General features: G+C 37.1%; 2 protein-coding genes and 1 pseudogene across 2 annotated transcripts; 2 read left to right on the top strand and 1 right to left on the bottom strand.

The window, feature by feature from the left end:
* Positions 1–764: 764 nt before the first annotated feature.
* LOC118052310 (laccase-4-like) lies at positions 765–3,668 on the top strand (annotated as a pseudogene).
* Positions 3,669–4,001: 333 nt separating this feature from the next.
* On the top strand, positions 4,002–6,297 carry LOC118052309 (transcription factor DIVARICATA). The gene is made up of 2 exons (XM_035063247.2): positions 4,002–5,146; positions 5,662–6,297. The coding sequence occupies exons 1-2, from the start codon at positions 4,752–4,754 to the stop codon at positions 6,155–6,157; spliced, it is 891 nt and encodes a 296-aa protein (XP_034919138.1). The 5' UTR covers positions 4,002–4,751; the 3' UTR covers positions 6,158–6,297.
* A 5,039-nt stretch (positions 6,298–11,336) lies between these two features.
* Positions 11,337–15,890, bottom strand: LOC118052308 (coronatine-insensitive protein 1). Its single transcript, XM_035063245.2, has 3 exons — positions 14,587–15,890; positions 13,192–13,669; positions 11,337–12,434 (listed from the first exon to the last, which is right to left on the bottom strand). Exons 1-3 carry the CDS (start codon positions 15,093–15,095, stop codon positions 11,613–11,615), a joined length of 1,809 nt encoding a protein of 602 aa, XP_034919136.1. The 5' UTR covers positions 15,096–15,890; the 3' UTR covers positions 11,337–11,612.
* Between the last annotated feature and the right edge of the window lie 1,734 nt (positions 15,891–17,624).

The raw sequence follows: 17,624 nt of genomic DNA on the forward strand, positions 1-17,624 counted from the left end.
AAAAGAGAAAGAAAAAGAAAAAAAAAAACCGTAGTTATCGAACAACATCTAGAACAGCAAAAATCAGCAGGAGTTAGTGGAAAGAGTTCCTACATTCGGTATCACCTGCCAGGTGGGAGCAAGAAAAAAACAATTAAGGGGCAAAAATTAAAAAAATCATTTTAAAAAAGTTAAAATTATAAACATTAACAAGGAAGGGCCGGGTTGAAAAAAAATATTCTTTTTTCAAGTATCCAAAGACATACATCAAGAAATTAAGTTTATCTTAAAAGCTATTTACAAAAACATTTAACCAATCTATAATTCAACCACTAAAAAACCTTACCTTGTAAATGCTGCTAATTTGAACACTTCATCGGATTGTCATAATCAAATGTCGTCAATTGGTTTCAATGTACTTGACAGGGAGTTCGCGTACAAAATCTTTGCATGAAAGGTATACCTTCTCGATCGAGAGAGAGAGAGTTCAGTTGGGCTATGTGCATGTTTCAACACACAAGAGGGTTTCAGTCGTTTGACATTAATGACAACAAGGTCTTATCAGCATACTTCTAAATGTGTTGGTCATCTTTGTGTAACATGCAAGAAAACCTGAAACATTCATGGCGCGCGGGTTCCTTTCATTCACCTAACCAGGTAAAACGACACTGCATCAAAGGTCTGTTCTCTTTTATAAAACTTAAGGTGGCCAGTCATACATTTGTGTTTCAAAGGAAGTCAAAATTCAGACACAAGACAGAAAAAGAGTGAGTGAGAGAGAGAGGATGGAGAACTATCGGGCTCGGGCAATAATGCTGCTAGTAATTTTCATCTTTCCGGCTTTGGTGGAGTGCAAGGTCCGTCTTTATGATTTCAGGGCAAGTGCTCATTCTCTGCTACGTTCTTACGGTAGTCCACTTCTAGCAACCGACAAGGGCTGCCGTCGCCATTTTTGATAATTAAAAAGGAGAAGATCATGCTTAATGCTGTATCTGTGACTAAAATTAAGCGTTAATTCAAACAAAACATTAAGAAAACCTCGCTATCTATCGACCATCAAATGTGAGAATCTCTTTTCAGTGGTATAAAATTTAATTAAAAAACAGGCTATTGTGGTCCGGAACTAGCTTCTTTCCACTTGCTAGTGTCATATATAGTGCAGTCAAATAAAATATTAATTAAATTAGGTTCCTGGAGACCATGATTGTTTGATTAGTTGGTATAATATAATTAAACCCTCATTAATTATACATGATTAACGGCTACTAAAATGAAATATTCTTCTAATGTGATCTGTTTGATTCATAGAGACTAAATTAGTTCAATAATTCCCGGCCCCCACGTCACATACACACCAATGTAAATTAAAAAATCATCAATAATTAATGAAAAAGTCAAGCACGTCTGGCATGGTTGCAATACCAATATATTCTTTAGAGTAGCGTGCCATTTTAGTATCGAGTTGATTTTCCTTCTCTTCTTTCCTCTTCTATGAACTTCTACTTCACAAAGACAGCAAGTCTCTTTAGAATTAGAAGTTGTGATCTTGCTTGTGAAAATCACTGTTTATATTGGCTGCTGCAAGCAGGTAGTCCTGACGAACACAACAAAGCTTTGCTCAACCAAGTCCATTGTGACCATCAATGGAAAGTTTCCAGGGCCTGCTATTTATGCTAGGGAAGGCGATAATGTCAATATAAAGCTCACCAACCACGTCCAATACAACGTCACCATCCATTGGTAGAACCATAAACCGCACCTGAAGTCTTTAAAATTGGTTTTTGAAAGCTATAGCTAGGTACTTGATTCAAGAGTAATTATTAGACGATTTTAATGATTAGTGGGAGCCTAAATTTTGTTTTGGCAGGCATGGCGTGAGGCGGTTGCGCACGGGCTGGGCCGACGGGCCAGCATCCATCACGCAGTGTCCAATACGGCAATTCTAATGAGTTTCTGCTGCTCATTTTTTTTGTTGTCCTATAAAGTCCCAAGACCGACAAATAGTGATGGTAATTGATTTTGTTAATTATATAGGTGAATGGTGGAAAGCAGATGTTGAAGCTGTGGTCAACCAAGCAACACAAACTGGCTTGCCTCCAAACATATCAGATGCACACATTGTTAATGGCCAGACAGGGGCAGTTCCTGGCTGCCCTTCTCCGGGTAATGACCCTTTAATGGTTCTGATAAACTCATATTGGGTTATAAAATTGCCACCTTAGAACAAAAACTAAGGTCTTATTTACGTATAACTAGTTAAATTCTTTTATTGCCACGTTTTCTGGTGCCGTGAAGAAATTATTTAGGATCCATACATAGATCTTCGACGTTCTATTTGGTGCGCAGGTTTCACATTACATGTTGAAAGTGGCAAGACCTATCTGCTACGCATTATCAATGCAGCACTAAATGATGAGCTCTTCTTCAAGATTGCAGGGCACAATATAACGGTTGTTGAAGTGGGTGCAGCTTAATTACACCAAGCCCTTTTGCACTGACACGATATTTATAGGTCCAGGCCAAACCACAAATGCCCTATTAACTGCAGATAAAAGCGTTGGCAAGTATTTAATGGCTGTCTCTCCCTTCATGGATACCCTAGTTGACAGCAATCGCTTTCTTGCGCTATAAGGGAACCATTGCATTTTCCCCACCAGTCCTGACCACCTCTCCTGCTATAAACGAAGCCTGAATGTTCCATTAACAGTGGACCATTCTCTATACTTCACTATCGGTGTCGGGATTGACCCTTGCGCAACATGTGTCAATGGTAGCAAGGCCGTGGGAGCTATTAATTAATAATATTTATTTTATAATGCCAACTACAGCTCTACTTCAAGTACACTACTATAGCATAAGTGGGGTTTTCACAGACGATTTTCCAGCAATGCCGCCAATTTCTTTTAATTATACGGGAAATAATACGGCACTTAATCTGCAGACCGTCAATGGGACTAGAACTTATAGGCTGGCTTTTAATTCAACAGTTCAACTTGTGTTGCAAGGAACCACTATAATAGCACCTGAGAGTCATCCGTTCCATCTTCATGGATTTAATTTCTTTGTTGTTGGCAAGGGATTTGGGAATTTTGATCCAGATAATGATCCAAAAAAATTTAATCTGGCTGATCCTGTTGAAAGAAACACGATCAGTGTACCTACTGCTGAATGGGCTGCGATCAGATTCAGGGCAGATAATCCAGGTAAATCTACAATCTCTTTTTTCTTTTTCTTTAAGTACTTTCCAATTTAATCAGTGTTGTGCACCTATATATCCAGTATTCTGATAAGTCAGTGGTGGCTTGTAGGTGTTTGGTTTTTGCATTGCCATTTGGAAGTACACACGACATGGGGACTAAAGATGGTATTTGTGGTTGACAATGGTGAAGGTCCAGACGAGTCACTACTACCACCTCCCAGTGACCTCCCCAACTGCTAGAGACTTCAAGGGGTTTTGAGACTGGAGAGTGAAGAGAGTAGTATCGTATAGTCTGAAGATCTGGGCTCAAGTGCTCAAACAAAGATTTGACAAAAGCTAATAAACAGGAGAAAGCTAGGTTTTTTTTTTTTTTTTTTTTAATATAGAAAAAGGAAGCTGCTCGGAAAGAGGGGATAAAGCTGTAAAAGCTAGTCATGTTTATCTTTTTTATTCTACTTTCAGGGGCGTATTCGCACTTTGATTCCACTTGAAGCTATTTGCATGCTTGTGATTGTTGCATCAATTGGGAGCAATCCAACTTGATGGTGTTTTGTATTTAATGTCATATCATTAGCTTTTTCTTGGTGGAGAGAAGGAAAAGTTAGGTAAATCAAATAACTTTCACTTGCAAATACGGATAAATGCGTAGTACAATGTGTAAATCAAATAATACTAATAGGAACACCAAAAAGGATAGTTGCATTAATTTTGTGCTTTTTGAAAAAAAAAATATACCCTCTAATTACATTACCAAAAATCGTACCTAGAAAGAGATTAATGTGTAAATGCTCTTTCAAATTACAGAGGGGAAACTTATCTTTATACGATTGACACCCATTTGATATCAGATTGGAGCTCTAATTTTGCCCTTAAAAAATCCGAAAGAGTAAGAATCTACTATCGTCTCCCCTGTATGTTCTCATAGCCAAAAAGAGTAAGAGAATCTTTTATCGTCTCGTCTATATGCTCTCATAGTAAGAGGAACTATTTCACGGGGACAAGTGCCACGCTATAATACCAAATTGCCACTTTCCATGTCTCCTCTCCTCCGTTGAATGCACCAACAATCAACAGAAACAAGAGGAAAAAAAAAATCTGAAATGTGTTTTGATTCCTCTCTATTGATCATCTCTGGCTCAACTAGCCGGTTTTGCAATCTACTCGTACTATAAATACATACCTAAACTTTCCCTTTTGCTTCCTTCACTTCAAGGAAATCAAGAAAGCAAATAATTTTCCCGCCCTTTCTCTCCTGCAGATTCCCTTTCTCTGGGCTTTTGCCTTTTTCTCCTTTGAGCTAATTCGTGGGCAAAAGATTAGATTTTTCGTCTTTTCAGGTTTCTCTTCGAATCCTTGAAAAATGGATCTTTTTTAGATTCTTCAGTTTATGCTGTTAGGAAAAGTAGATTCTTGATTCCCTGTACATAATTCTTAGACATATTTAAAAACCTCAATCTTCGCATATACTCTCCGTTTCCTTCTTCTTCTTCTCCCTGCTCTACATCTCTCGATTCCAATCATATTCACTTCTCAATGCAATATGAACCCGCAAGCAATCGCTGCATATTAAGTGATGATAGGTATGGAAACTCTATATTCACCTTGGTGCATGTCGAATCCAATTTGTGTACTTGGCCAAACCACGGAGTGGACCAAAGAGGAGAACAAGATGTTTGAGAGAGCTTTGGCGATATTTGATGAGCATGAGCCTGATAGATGGCTGAAGGTGGCAGCTATGATACCAGGAAAGACAGTTAATGACGTGATCAAGCAATACAAGGAGCTGGAAGAGGATGTTTGTGATATAGAAGCAGGGAGGGTTCCGGTTCCAGGTTATCTTAGCTCATCTTTCACGTCCGAGTTGGTTGACAATAGCACTTTTGATGCGTATAGGAAGAGGCCTTTGAATAACAAGAGTGCTGATCAGCAGAGAAAGAAAGGTGTGCCATGGACAGAAGAGGAGCACAGGTGAATCCCTTTTTGTTATGGCTTCCCTCTAGTGAAATTTCTTGTTTAAAACAGTAAATTTTGGAGTAACAATGCATCCAGTCATTGTTTTACAACAGAGATAAATCATTAATCAAACACATTTACAAAAGATTATGTAGAGGTGTTATTTCATTGATCATGAACTTTTCTATGCAATTGGTTTGTCAGCAGCAAAATGGATCTTCAGATTATGGTACATTTTCTCTCCATCCAAGGTTCAAATTTGTTACCTGTTGTTTCCTGGATAATAACTTTTATATTTTAATCCATTGCTGTTGTAGTTTTTAAACTTTTTGAGATCGTCCTAGGATTATCTTACAGAGAGAGATTAGTTGCTGGAAATTTAAAGATTGAATTTTTTTTTTTTAAAAAAAATAGTTGTCAGGGGCTGCTTTTTTCTGTTTTGCTATGAAGATGACAGTAAACAAATTCATTTCGGGTTGTGTTTATTTCTCCTTGAAATTGTTCTTGCAATCTTTGATTATGATCAATAGGCGGTTCCTGATGGGGCTTCTAAAGCATGGCAAAGGAGACTGGAGGAACATCTCTCGCAATTTTGTAGGCTCCAAGACTCCAACTCAAGTGGCAAGCCATGCACAAAAGTATTTTATAAGGCAGCAGCTTTCGGGACTGAAGGATAAGAGAAGACCAAGCATCCATGACATCACAACTCTCAATCTCGCGGATTCTACTACTCCATCAGATGGTGACAAAGCTTCCTCACTTGATCAATCTGACGTGCTATTACCACAGCAAAAGCCGGCAGGGATGCAGAAATTGTTGATTGACTGGGACGAATCAAAGGATGTATCTGTTATGACCTTTGGTTCTACACATGGAGACTTGTTTGAGTCATCTCCATATGAGATATCTTCAAATGATCTAACATTTCAGGGGCAAAATCTGTATGCTGGTGCTCGTCACGGGGCTCGTATCAAGCCCCGTAACTTGGTCTTTCAATTGTCACCCCCAAGATTTCAAATTCATTGATAGGGCGGCCGTCTTTGCTGCATACATTGATGGAAAAACAAATCTGGTTTAGGGTCAATCGAATCTGGATAGCAGTGCTGCTGCCACGGTCATGTGTGGTTGGTTTAATTAGTAATTGGATGCCGGTACATTTTCTTTAATTCCCTTCTCTGTTTCTTTCCCTTTCCTTTTCTCTTCCTTTCCTGAATAATCCTTTTGAATCGTTCTTGAACATAACAGAAATATGAAATCATGTAATATCTGAAATTGCAATGTCCAACGGGTGAAAATGAGATATTGGACTCTTGGAAACAGTTGTCTATATCTTGGAGTTTGCACTTTGCATCAAACGAAAACCAGTCTCAGAAAACTTTCTAAACTTAAGTTTTCGGTATCATTACCTCTGCTTTAAGTAATGGAAGCATTCTTTTTTAAGTCTCTCCTTCAGTGCAGACTAAATCTCGATGATTGTATACTCCATATTTTGGTCTGTGCACCTTTATGTTTGTGCTGTGCTGAATTCAAGAGCATTCTAATAAATTGGGTACAAAATCCTGTCTTTGTTTCAAAAGGATGATGTGAAAGCACTCTAAGCATTTACATACGGAACAATTTTGGAACTATGACAAATAATCTGAGATGTCATTAAGCTGACTCACCCGGCACTCTGTTTGAAATTCCGCGGTATCTGATTGCCTGCCTTATCTCGAAGCTAAGAACCTTGGAGCAATCGTTAGCTTTATGTGGTCCAAAATGGCCAAGTTGACCTGTGCTTCAGCAGCATGATCACTTTTGTCACAGCTGAGCTTGCATCCCACTTAGTTGAGCATCACATGCTTCAATTTATCGTAGAATATGGAACGATGCACTTAAGAATGCCAGTGTTCATGTATATATTTGCCTTTTCTATGATATTTCTCTTTCCGCCAACCCAATTGTCGATGGTGGCAAGACTGTTCCATCAGCATGGCAGTTCTTCTTCTAAGTGCGCATAATTAATACCTTTTTTATGATTCTTTATTTTACTTGATAAAGCTAGAAAGAATAGTTACCGGGTCTAGCTAGATTTTGCGCACACTTTAACTGTTTCTATGGGAATGCAGAACCTAGGATTATTATTAGGGATGAACCTGATCTGATTAACTAGATCTAATTTAATGGGTTTTTTTAATAATTATTTTATTTAATAAATAATAAATAAAATATAAATATTGTCAAACCTGACATGAAAATCACCTAATCCTAACACTAAATATATATATATATATATATATATATATATATATTATATATTATATAGATATATTTATAGAAAATTTATATTTTTTGAATATAATATAATATATATCTTAATATTAACATAAAACACACACACACACACACATATATATATATATATTAACTATTTTACTTTTTATTAAATAATAAATAATAACAGATAATGGATATCTATAAGACCCGAAATCTGATATATAATTTATAGATATTTAAATTTTTTTATCCCATAAATAATGATAGTTAAGATATAAATATAAAAAAATAGGAACCGTTGCCGTCCCTAATTATTATTATTATATCAGGCTATTTAGATGTTAACCTTTTTCTTGACTTTAGAGGACAAGGCACTGATTTTCGTCCTCATATTCTTCAGAAACTCCTCTTCCAGAATCAGGAGCTGTGATGTATCTGTCGTCCTTCTCCTGGAATGCATCTTTCAACCTTCCGCAAAAGAACATGTCTCTTTCAATGATCCACCAAATATTAATTGCTGATTTGACTTTTCTTGAGGATCTGCATACTTTCAATATTATATGCACAAAGAATATCGGAATACGGCAATTCAACTTAAAATACAAAAAATTATTCTGAATAGAGTGAAGAAGATCGATAGATATATACTAGGGCATGCTTTGATACGCCTGTTGTCTTGCTTAGGAGCAAAGAAAATGCAATGTTGGGGTTACAGCTGATAAAAGTAGAACTCCTCCAATAGGAAAATTAAAGAAACACTAATATTATGGAATTTAACGGTCGGAACGCAGAAACGGGATAAAGATCATTGATCGTTTTCATATTATTGACAAACTCGGCCCCCCTGGCATCCAACTACCTAGCTTCTTAATTAGTGGGTCCCTTAGAAAAGGCTTAATTGATAATAATTATCTCACAAAGTTTGTCTTTCCATAATTTTCCAGAGGAAAAAAAGAGATCATGTTTCCTGATATTCTGTCACTGTGCTTGTTTTGTATAAGTTGCCATAGTACTGTTTGTGGGTTCTACTACTGCCATTGTTGCTGCTGAAACAATCATCAATGAAAACCCTAGTGTGCAAGCCCACCCATGTGAGCATTAAAAGCTCCGAAGCAACATGAGCAGTATGGTACGTTATCACCATGAACCTTTTGCAGTAAATGACAAAACGATGAACTTTTATAATAACTTTCCCCAAAGGAGCAGCCTTCCTGCGGGTTGAATAAGAAAGCACTCTTGCCACTTTCCTCTAATTAATTCCAATCAAGTTTAAAAACCGTGAACCCTAAGCCACCTTTCCTTTATTTAAGAATAAAGAGGATCTTTTAATAACATGTCGGCCACCATGTTCTTCACCAAAATCTGAATTAGCTACGCATGAGGTCATGTTTGTGTGTTCGGTTTGTCCTGGCATGGCAAGCAAAGACGAGGTAAAGGTTCCACCGCACTGGCCTGAAATATTGTAAGGACGATCATCTCTAAGAACTTCGCCATCAGATCGATCCCGCAGGTGGGATAAACGTAGTGTTACTGATCATCAGCGCAAGTTGTGAGCATAATGCCTTTTTTTATTCCTCTCCGGCTCAGCTCATGAGTTGATTGTGGGGTCGGTCGTTTGATGGGATCAGCAAAAAAAAAGATGAAAAAAAAAAAGAAAAAGGATGCATGAATGAAGACTGAGGTGACTTGACAACTTTGTGGCTGCTGGTGCTCTTACTGTTTATTTATCTGACTTGTTTTATTCTCTTCTAAACTCTCTCTTCAGTTGTGGTATTTGTCATTCACATATATATATATATATATATATATATATATAGTTGCTCCTAAATAAATGTCAGCACTAATTTCTCGCTTCATCTTCTTCAGTTTTTCGACTTTTTCCTGATTTTATTCTCTCTTGCGTAGTCTTGAGCTTTGAATTTACTTTACAGAAAAATAAATTTTGAATTTTTTTTAATTAATTTTTTTATGTATTTTAAAATTATTTTAATGTGCTAATATTTAAAAAATATTAGTATAATATATTTTTAAATAAATAAATACTTTAAAAAATAATTATTATGGTAATATCAAATACTAGTTAAAGGTTTTACCACCCTATCAAAGAAACTATCTGTTTTGGCCCGCTACTACTCATGATTTTGCCTAAAAAATGCATCATGAGATTTTTTTTTTCCCTGTCAAATTAAGAACTTCCATAGCAAAATGGAGTAATGTTCTTTCCAGGAAAATATACCCGGAGGATTTGATACTGCAGTTTATTTATCCCGCTAATGCTAGTTTATTTCTCACGGTCGTCAAAAGCAATTAGCTAAAAAGGTTATTACATTTTGATCCCTGCATAATACGATTGTGATTAAATTCTATCCCAGCAAATTAAATTACCTTTTTGCCCTTGAAGCTACTTAAGTTTTAAGACATGGGAGACATTAAAGGATACGTTTGTAGACCTAAAAATTATCCACTCGAGGTTAACAACATACATAGATTAGGTTTTGTAATCTTGAAGCTCGCCCTTTGGTGGATGTAAGAAAGAAAGACGATAACTCCCAAAAGGATAAAAAATAAATAGACAAGTGATTTTGTTAAAATAACAAGAACTTAATCCTCATATCCAAATATAAGGATTTGAAAATCTTTCCAGCAAGAGGAGGAGAAAACACGTTGTCTATAACCAGGGAAACTGGAAAGACATAAATTATTAGATCGCTGCGGAATCATGGATGCAAGAAATTATCATTAACGATATCTATTATAACTATCGAAGGAGCAATGCTTGTTAAGTATAAAACGATTGAAGTACTGGTAGATTTATAGAGAAAAACTTGTATTATTAATATATTTAGAAATGAATTTTCAAGTCAGATGAAACTGATAATCTATCCACTTCCTCGATAAATCGGATAAAGCTGTGGAGTAGATAAATATTTGAAAGGAATTATTGATGGGAGAGAGAACGTTTTTGTGGACAATTCTTGAAGTCTAGAGTAGAAACATGCAGTATCGTCTTCAACAACACATAATCTGAATCAGATGAATAACGACATTTTTGGAAACTCCCTCATAACACAGCATAGCAGGGGGGTCAAGTTCAACAACCCTATTTGCAGGACAAGTTGTTTTCCAAGAAACCTTAGCTATCCAATCAGCTGCTGCAGTAGCAGGGCCACAAACTTGATACATTTCATATCCATGGTGTAGACTTGACAGACTTTTTATGTCATCTATTTGGATAAATTTCCCAAGTGGCATTCACCATGTGAGATGAGACAGCATTAGCTACATTAGATGAGTCTGTTTCAAAGTCCACCCTGTCCCACCTTCTGGCTATTGCTAACCCCACAGCTTCCCTTACAGCCAAAGATTCACCTTGGAGAGCACTACCGCATTTGCATTTCAATAGATGAGTCTCTGATTTCTGTAGATGATGCTGATTCCAGCATTTGTGATAAGATCTTCGGAGGCTGAATCTGTGTTGATCTTCAAGGTTGGAGGCATAGGCTATGGCTGTCCATACAGTTGGACTATTTGTTGAAGGTGTGGCCTGTTCCCTTCTCTGTACAAAGACATGTTTAACTCCCTGCCAATCACTACAAGTTCTGAAGATAGTCAACTTTTCTTTCTGGGTCAATCTGAGTTCCTACCGCCACACACTGCCACCCAGCTTCCAAATTTGCCGGCATGTCATTGCTCTTGAGATACCTCGTCACAAGCGACCAATCCTTGAAGCTTCCAAAACCTGCCCTTGTGGAGCATACCCCAAAGCACTAGCAGAACCATGTTAGCCCGTGCATGATCACAAAAACCGGGAGAACCTATGTGGGCGTGATTTCTTTTAAAGAGATCAGCTTCGGTAAGAAGAGCATTTCTCGTAGCACACCAAGAAGAAAATTTTGAAACAGTGATGCAAGTGAAAATCTGTGTATTTATCAATAAAAAGCAGCCAAAATTCTAGCAACATTTCCAACATTGAAGCAGATGAAATACAAAGTCACCAAAAGGTTAAGCTAACTGCCACAGACGACAGAAGAAAGACAGTAGTGTACCTAGAGCGGAAGCGCTAAATTACAGCTGAGAACGTAGACTTATTACAGGACAACGGTCTAAGTAAAATAGATATTTAAAATTAAACCGAAACACTCTTACCCAAATGGTAAAAAGATGAATAATTCTATAAACAGGACGTGGCAATAAAAAGAACATGACATCAACTTCATATACAGCTCTACGCAGCAACTATGTTTGCTGGATCCAGTGGTCTCACAGTATCTGGAAAGTCTGTTCTTGCTCCAGCGAGGGAGTAATATGCAAGAATGTGGGCTGGATTCTCAGAAACTATTTTTTCTCCAGCTTCATTAACCGACTCAACCTTTCTAGAAGGAATCAATTCGATGTTCCAAAATGGGCGAACCATTGTTAAGAGATCACGATGACCAGTAGAGGTCTCTCTATAACCATGCACCCACAAGTACCTCAGAGAATTCAGTTGCAAGGCAGCTCTAGCCAGTGCACTCTCACTGAAGCAACAGGCCCTCATTTCAAGTTTTTGCAGGCTAGGACAGCCTCTAGAAAACGCCAAAAGCCCTTCATCAGACTCCCCAACACTACCTAGAATCATCCATCTTACTTGTCTGCTGTACTGTCCAATATATCCGAGACCCACATCAGTCAAACCCCCTGATCGGAGATACAGACCGAACCTTTGGAGCTTTTCACATCCTCTTAATAGAGCTCGAACTCCATTGTCAAGGGGCAGGTCGGTTATCCTCTCTTCTTGCTCAAGCAAGACCAGGCGGAAGTCATTGAGGTTCTTTGAGTATGTGCCCATATGTTCTAGAGCTGCATTGGTAATATCAGAAACATAAACGGCAATGTACTCGAGTTCTAAGCAGCCTTGAGCCAAGGCAATTAATCCTCTATGTGAAACTCGGCCATCCACATCCTCCATTCCCTGCTCATCGGCACCACGCTCTATTCGAAGCCTCTTTAGTAGTTTACAACTCTGGGCAAGGGCTTCCAACCCTCTATCTCCAATAACATTTCTTGTCTGCCAATTTAAAAGGCAAGGTTAACTATATAAACCTAAATACATGCACAAATCTCAAATGAAGTTCTGCAACAACAGTACAAGAATCCCCTGTTTTTTTTTTTTCCAGAAATGGCTAGGTAATCTGGCATATTTTCATCATTTTAAAGAACTTCAAATCTCTTTCATTCTAAAAAATTTCAAATCCCTTTCTAGTAAGATTAACACGGCATTCCTCAGAACCACAGTGAATTACAAAATCACGCAAGAAGCGCAAAGGGAAAATATTGGTGTTAGACATAGTTCAGAAATAAAAATAAAGAAATGCACATTGAAAGCATCAATAAAAGAACACAGAGAATTGAGTTGAGATACACTTTATGTTAGGGATAACACGACAAGTCATATTTGTTTCTTTCAAACCTATGAATTTATCATGAGCAGATATGATATTATATTGATAAGCAGAATGACAATATCCCTTCATAATTTTTTTTTCCCAAGCTTTCGATTTGAAGATGGATAGTTTAAATTAAGATTAAGATAAACCGGTCAATTATTTCTAGAATAAGACCAGCCTAATCCACGCATTTATTTGATGAATAAATATGAAACAAGATTCTGGTGAATCAAGAACAGAAATAAGAGGGAACTGTTATCTAAGACATAAAGCCATTGCATAAAGGGGGTGGTAAATGAAGATATAATTCAAAACAAATTATGAATAGAGACAGCGATTAAATGCAACATAGAGTTGAAACACATCTATGGTTTGTACCTCGAGAACTTCTAAGTTGGGGCACCTTTGGACTAAAACACAATGATCTTCCGTGCCAAGAAAAGCGTAGAGGAGATCCAGCTTTTTGAGCAGGGATGCAAAAGGAAACACTATTGACATTACGTTCTTCTCCATGTAGCTAAGACCCAAACAGCATAATTTTGGGGGGAATTTGACAGCAGAGTATTTGTCTGGTTCATCTGGCTCATTGAAGGAACCTCCACAAAATTCCTCTAAAGCAGATGCAGCATGAAAGAAACCAACAAGATCCAAGATTTCACAGTCGCTAACCTTTACAGATACTAATGAACGACAGTTCCTAGCAAGAAGCTCAAGGTCTTCTGATCTGACTCTGGTAAGTTCTGTCATGTAAAAATTTAGAGTCTCAAGAACTGTATTGTTCGTAGCAAGCTCATGGAGCCAGTCACCATCTCTCTCAACAATTGCACTCTCTTCCAAGAATAATGTTCTCAATTGCCTGAGGAAACAGATGATGACAATAAATTGAATGAATGCACCATAGTAAATATGCTAAGAACCCCGAATGCACCATAGTAAATATGCTAAGAACCCCGAATCCAAAGGCAATGGAAAAGTGAGGGGGGTGAGGGGGGAGGGTTGAAGTTATGATAAATAGCGCCTCAAATAACAGGATGTTAAGCATCATGGCATCTTGCAAGTTGGGAATAAGCTCCAACTCCAGGACGACTTAAAGCATGAGCCTTACCAGAGCACGATCCATACTAGGTAGGAAACGTTAAAAGATCATTCAGTTCTTACTCCATCATTCCAGCATATTATTTTCCTTTATCAACAAACTGTAGGCAATAGCCGCAGCCAACCCCATAACCTTACAACTTCAACAATCAAGAAAGTCCATTATAAACAATTGGATTGCTGATTCTACTTTATTTACAATCCTCATAAAACAAAGCCATGCAAGTTGAGTTAAGACACGAGGATATTAAACTCAGAACACACTCATCAAACCCACTCTTGCCGGTGTTTATTGATTAAAGTTATCAACTTAACATTCAACATTTTCACAGTTTGTAAACCAAAACAACCGAGATTGCTCGGTGCACAATTGTGCATAATGAATTTCCTTATATAATAAACCTTCAATTCTCCACAACACGCAAATTACCAGCATTATATAAATTTCCTTAAAATTACACATCCATTCATAGCTGCTCAATATTCTAGAAAGAAGAAACCAAATGAACCATAAAAAAAAAGATAAGCAACTCTTGACCAACAATTACAGCTTCTTCATAAACACTAACATTAATTATTTGGCGCGCACAGGCACATTAAATATTAATACCATCCATGATCAATCAATCCAGTACTAAAACGAATCTAAAAAGAAAAAAAAAAAACGAATAGAATCACCTGCAAGAGCGACCGATGTGCGAAAGGCCATCCGTGGAAAACCCAGAGCACTTATCAAGCTTCAAAGCCTGCAAAAGTCTCCCTCTGGACCCAGCAAGTAACTCCAGATCCGAATCTTTAACAATCATCCTTCTAAAATGAAGCGATTTCAAGCAATTAAAACTCTCCGCTATTTCATTAACCCATGGAGTCACAAACCCTCCCCAATCCTCCGGTATCAAATTAAAAAACATAGCAGCCCGGGGTTTCCCTTTTAGCTTTAATGATTCAACGTCATTAAAACGACGTCGTAATCGATCTGGACTTGTACTGTAACAAAAAGCTATTGTCACGTTCTTCCGTGTTAACGCATCTAGCTCGTACCATCTCCGGCAAACTAACGAAACGGCGTCGCGGTCCCGCGGGTCGTTTATATACGGCATCACGAGCCCTAATACGACTTCGGACATCCCCCCACCACCTCCGCTACAATTTAAGTAGTTGTTTTTTTTATTGTGATTTTCTTCCATTGATTTTTTTTTTAAAAAAAAAAAAAAAAAACGCCAAAACGAAAGCAAACTTAGTTGTTAAAAGGAATTCGTAATTTACAAATTTTGAGCTTGAAAATGATAAAAAAAAAAACAAAACTGAATAATAAAAAATGGTAAAAGGACAAAAATAAGAAAATAAGAAGTTATTATAGAGGACCTCACGGATTTGGAAAATTTCTATTAGAATTAATCGATTACCACTTTAAATACTTGATTTTCAATAGATTTTTTGAAAAAAGAAGTTTGAGCTAGAAAAGGAAACAAAAAAAAAAAAAAACAAAGTAGCAAAACTGAGAACGAAACAAACGAACCTGTTATAGAAACAAATACGGTTAAGCTCCTCACTAAACTAACAAAAACAAGAGGGACAAAAAAGGATAAGTTACTAAAATCGATAGACGATGGTTTTAGAGAGATGCGGAGCAAAGCAGCTACTGATTTAAGCGATTCCGGCACGGAAAACGAGCCGATCGGATCATGACCTGTACATCAGATCGATAAAACATCGATACTGTTGGTGAGAGCGGTAGCAAAAGAGAAATGAAAGCTAGACAGGAGAAATAGAGATCGAGAGAGTAAAATTGGAAAGAATAGGAGGTGGTGATCGACGGCGGGAGGACAGTTGAGACGGTTTTTTAGTTTTTCTTGTATGAAAAAAAAGGAAAGAAATTTGTGGGTTCATGGATCAGGCACACCCTAGTTAAGGGGCTCTGTATTTCTGTACTGCTACTATTATTATTTATTTAGAAAAATTATTATACGCCTTGCGAATGTGTGTGTATGTAAATGGAGCGAGATGGATGGACGGACGGATATAAAAGAGGAAAGAAGAAACGACAAAAGGAAATACTGGCGCAGTGGTGCTGACCAATCAGAGAGTATTTTATATATTTATTTATTACTCCATTGAAAAACCGGAGAAGGAGGGATAGGGAAGGATGGTGGTTTGGTGGTCTTCGTAATTATTATTAATTGAATTACTACAAATGATTGTCAAAAAGTAGCAGTTGATTGGAAAGTCAGTTGTGTGTTATTTGTTATCTTATTATTGCATATATTTTGTCTGTTACTGTTGTTAGATGTTAAAGTAGTTTTTGGCAGTTATTTTTATTTAGTAATGTAATAAAATATTTTTTTTATTTTTTAAAACTTATTTTTAACATTGAATATTAAAAATAATTAATTTCCTATAAGGAAATTTCCCTCCCCCCCTTTTTTTATTTAGAACATAAGGAATTTTCCAAAAATGCTTTGCTTCCAGCATGGTTGCTAAATTATGAGCTCTAAGAAACGAATTGATTTGGCTATTCAGTTGCGTTTCTCTCATTTGGATATTGAATCACATGATTTAGAGGCATCAGGTTCATTAGTTTCGAGCTGGATGGCTCTCGCCCCCGTTTTCATTTTATTTAAAACATAACAAATACTATTGCTAAGCTTGGACAGCTTAAAATATTCATGTTTTTCGCGAGGAGAACAGATTTGTTGATTTTCTAGCACAGTTGGGTTCTTACCGGATAGTTAAAAATCAGATTTGATAATTCATGATATCCTAAAATATCCAAGTAACCTCACAATAAGATTTCTAGATCAGATAATGGATTAGTCTTAATAATCTTATTTATTCTCCTTAATCATGATTGATAGCTTATACATAATGTTTAGTAAGCAAAGGTGACTTGCTTGATGGAAGTGGAGATTCTTCAATATTTAAATAAATATCTTTTTATAATGAAAAAATACAATAATATTTCATAAAAAATTACTCTAAAAATATATATGCAATAAAGAATAAAGATTGTGAACCTTTGACCTAAAAGATTCATAGTGTATTTATAGCTCATGAATCTTTTTCTTTTTTTTTTGTAGAAAGGAGATGCTGAAGTGTAATTTTATCATTGTAATATTTTGATTTGTATTCTACTCAAAATAATAAATGTTAAATTAATATAAAATATTGAAGGACCCGTGTGGGGTCTCAAAAAATTTTATGACGAGTATTGGGCTTGGTTAAGATACTTAAGCCCATTAAAGGTGAAAGTGGGTCTCAGTGTGCTACATAAACCCCAACACGCTAGGCTCGGGCATGACAACTCGAGCCCACGGGAGGTGAAATTGGGTATAAGCTCACTTCCTGAACCCAAACACAATGGGCTCGTGCGTGACAACCCGAGCCCTTGAGAGGTGAAAACGAGTATGGGCGTGCTACCTGGACCCAAACAAGTTGAGCTCAGGCATGATAACCCGAGCCTATTAGAGATGAAAGTGGGTTTGGGCTCGTTTCATGAACCCAAACACGCTGGGCCTGTCCATTTCACCTTTTACAATTGTCATTCTCTTGTTCTTTCATAAAGAGTTTCTTTTTAAGGCAACGGTGTTTTCAAAACAATTTCTAAGTCCACGGCTTATATGAGTCTAAGACAGCCTGAAGCGCTAAAAGAATTGACCCGCGTTAGCAGGTACTATAAGCCCTTTGTCCCACGCATCTAACCAACTCAGCCTCCTGCT

This window comes from Populus alba, chromosome 8 (assembly GCF_005239225.2).
Source record: "Populus alba chromosome 8, ASM523922v2, whole genome shotgun sequence".
NCBI classification, from domain to species: Eukaryota; Viridiplantae; Streptophyta; class Magnoliopsida; order Malpighiales; family Salicaceae; genus Populus; species Populus alba.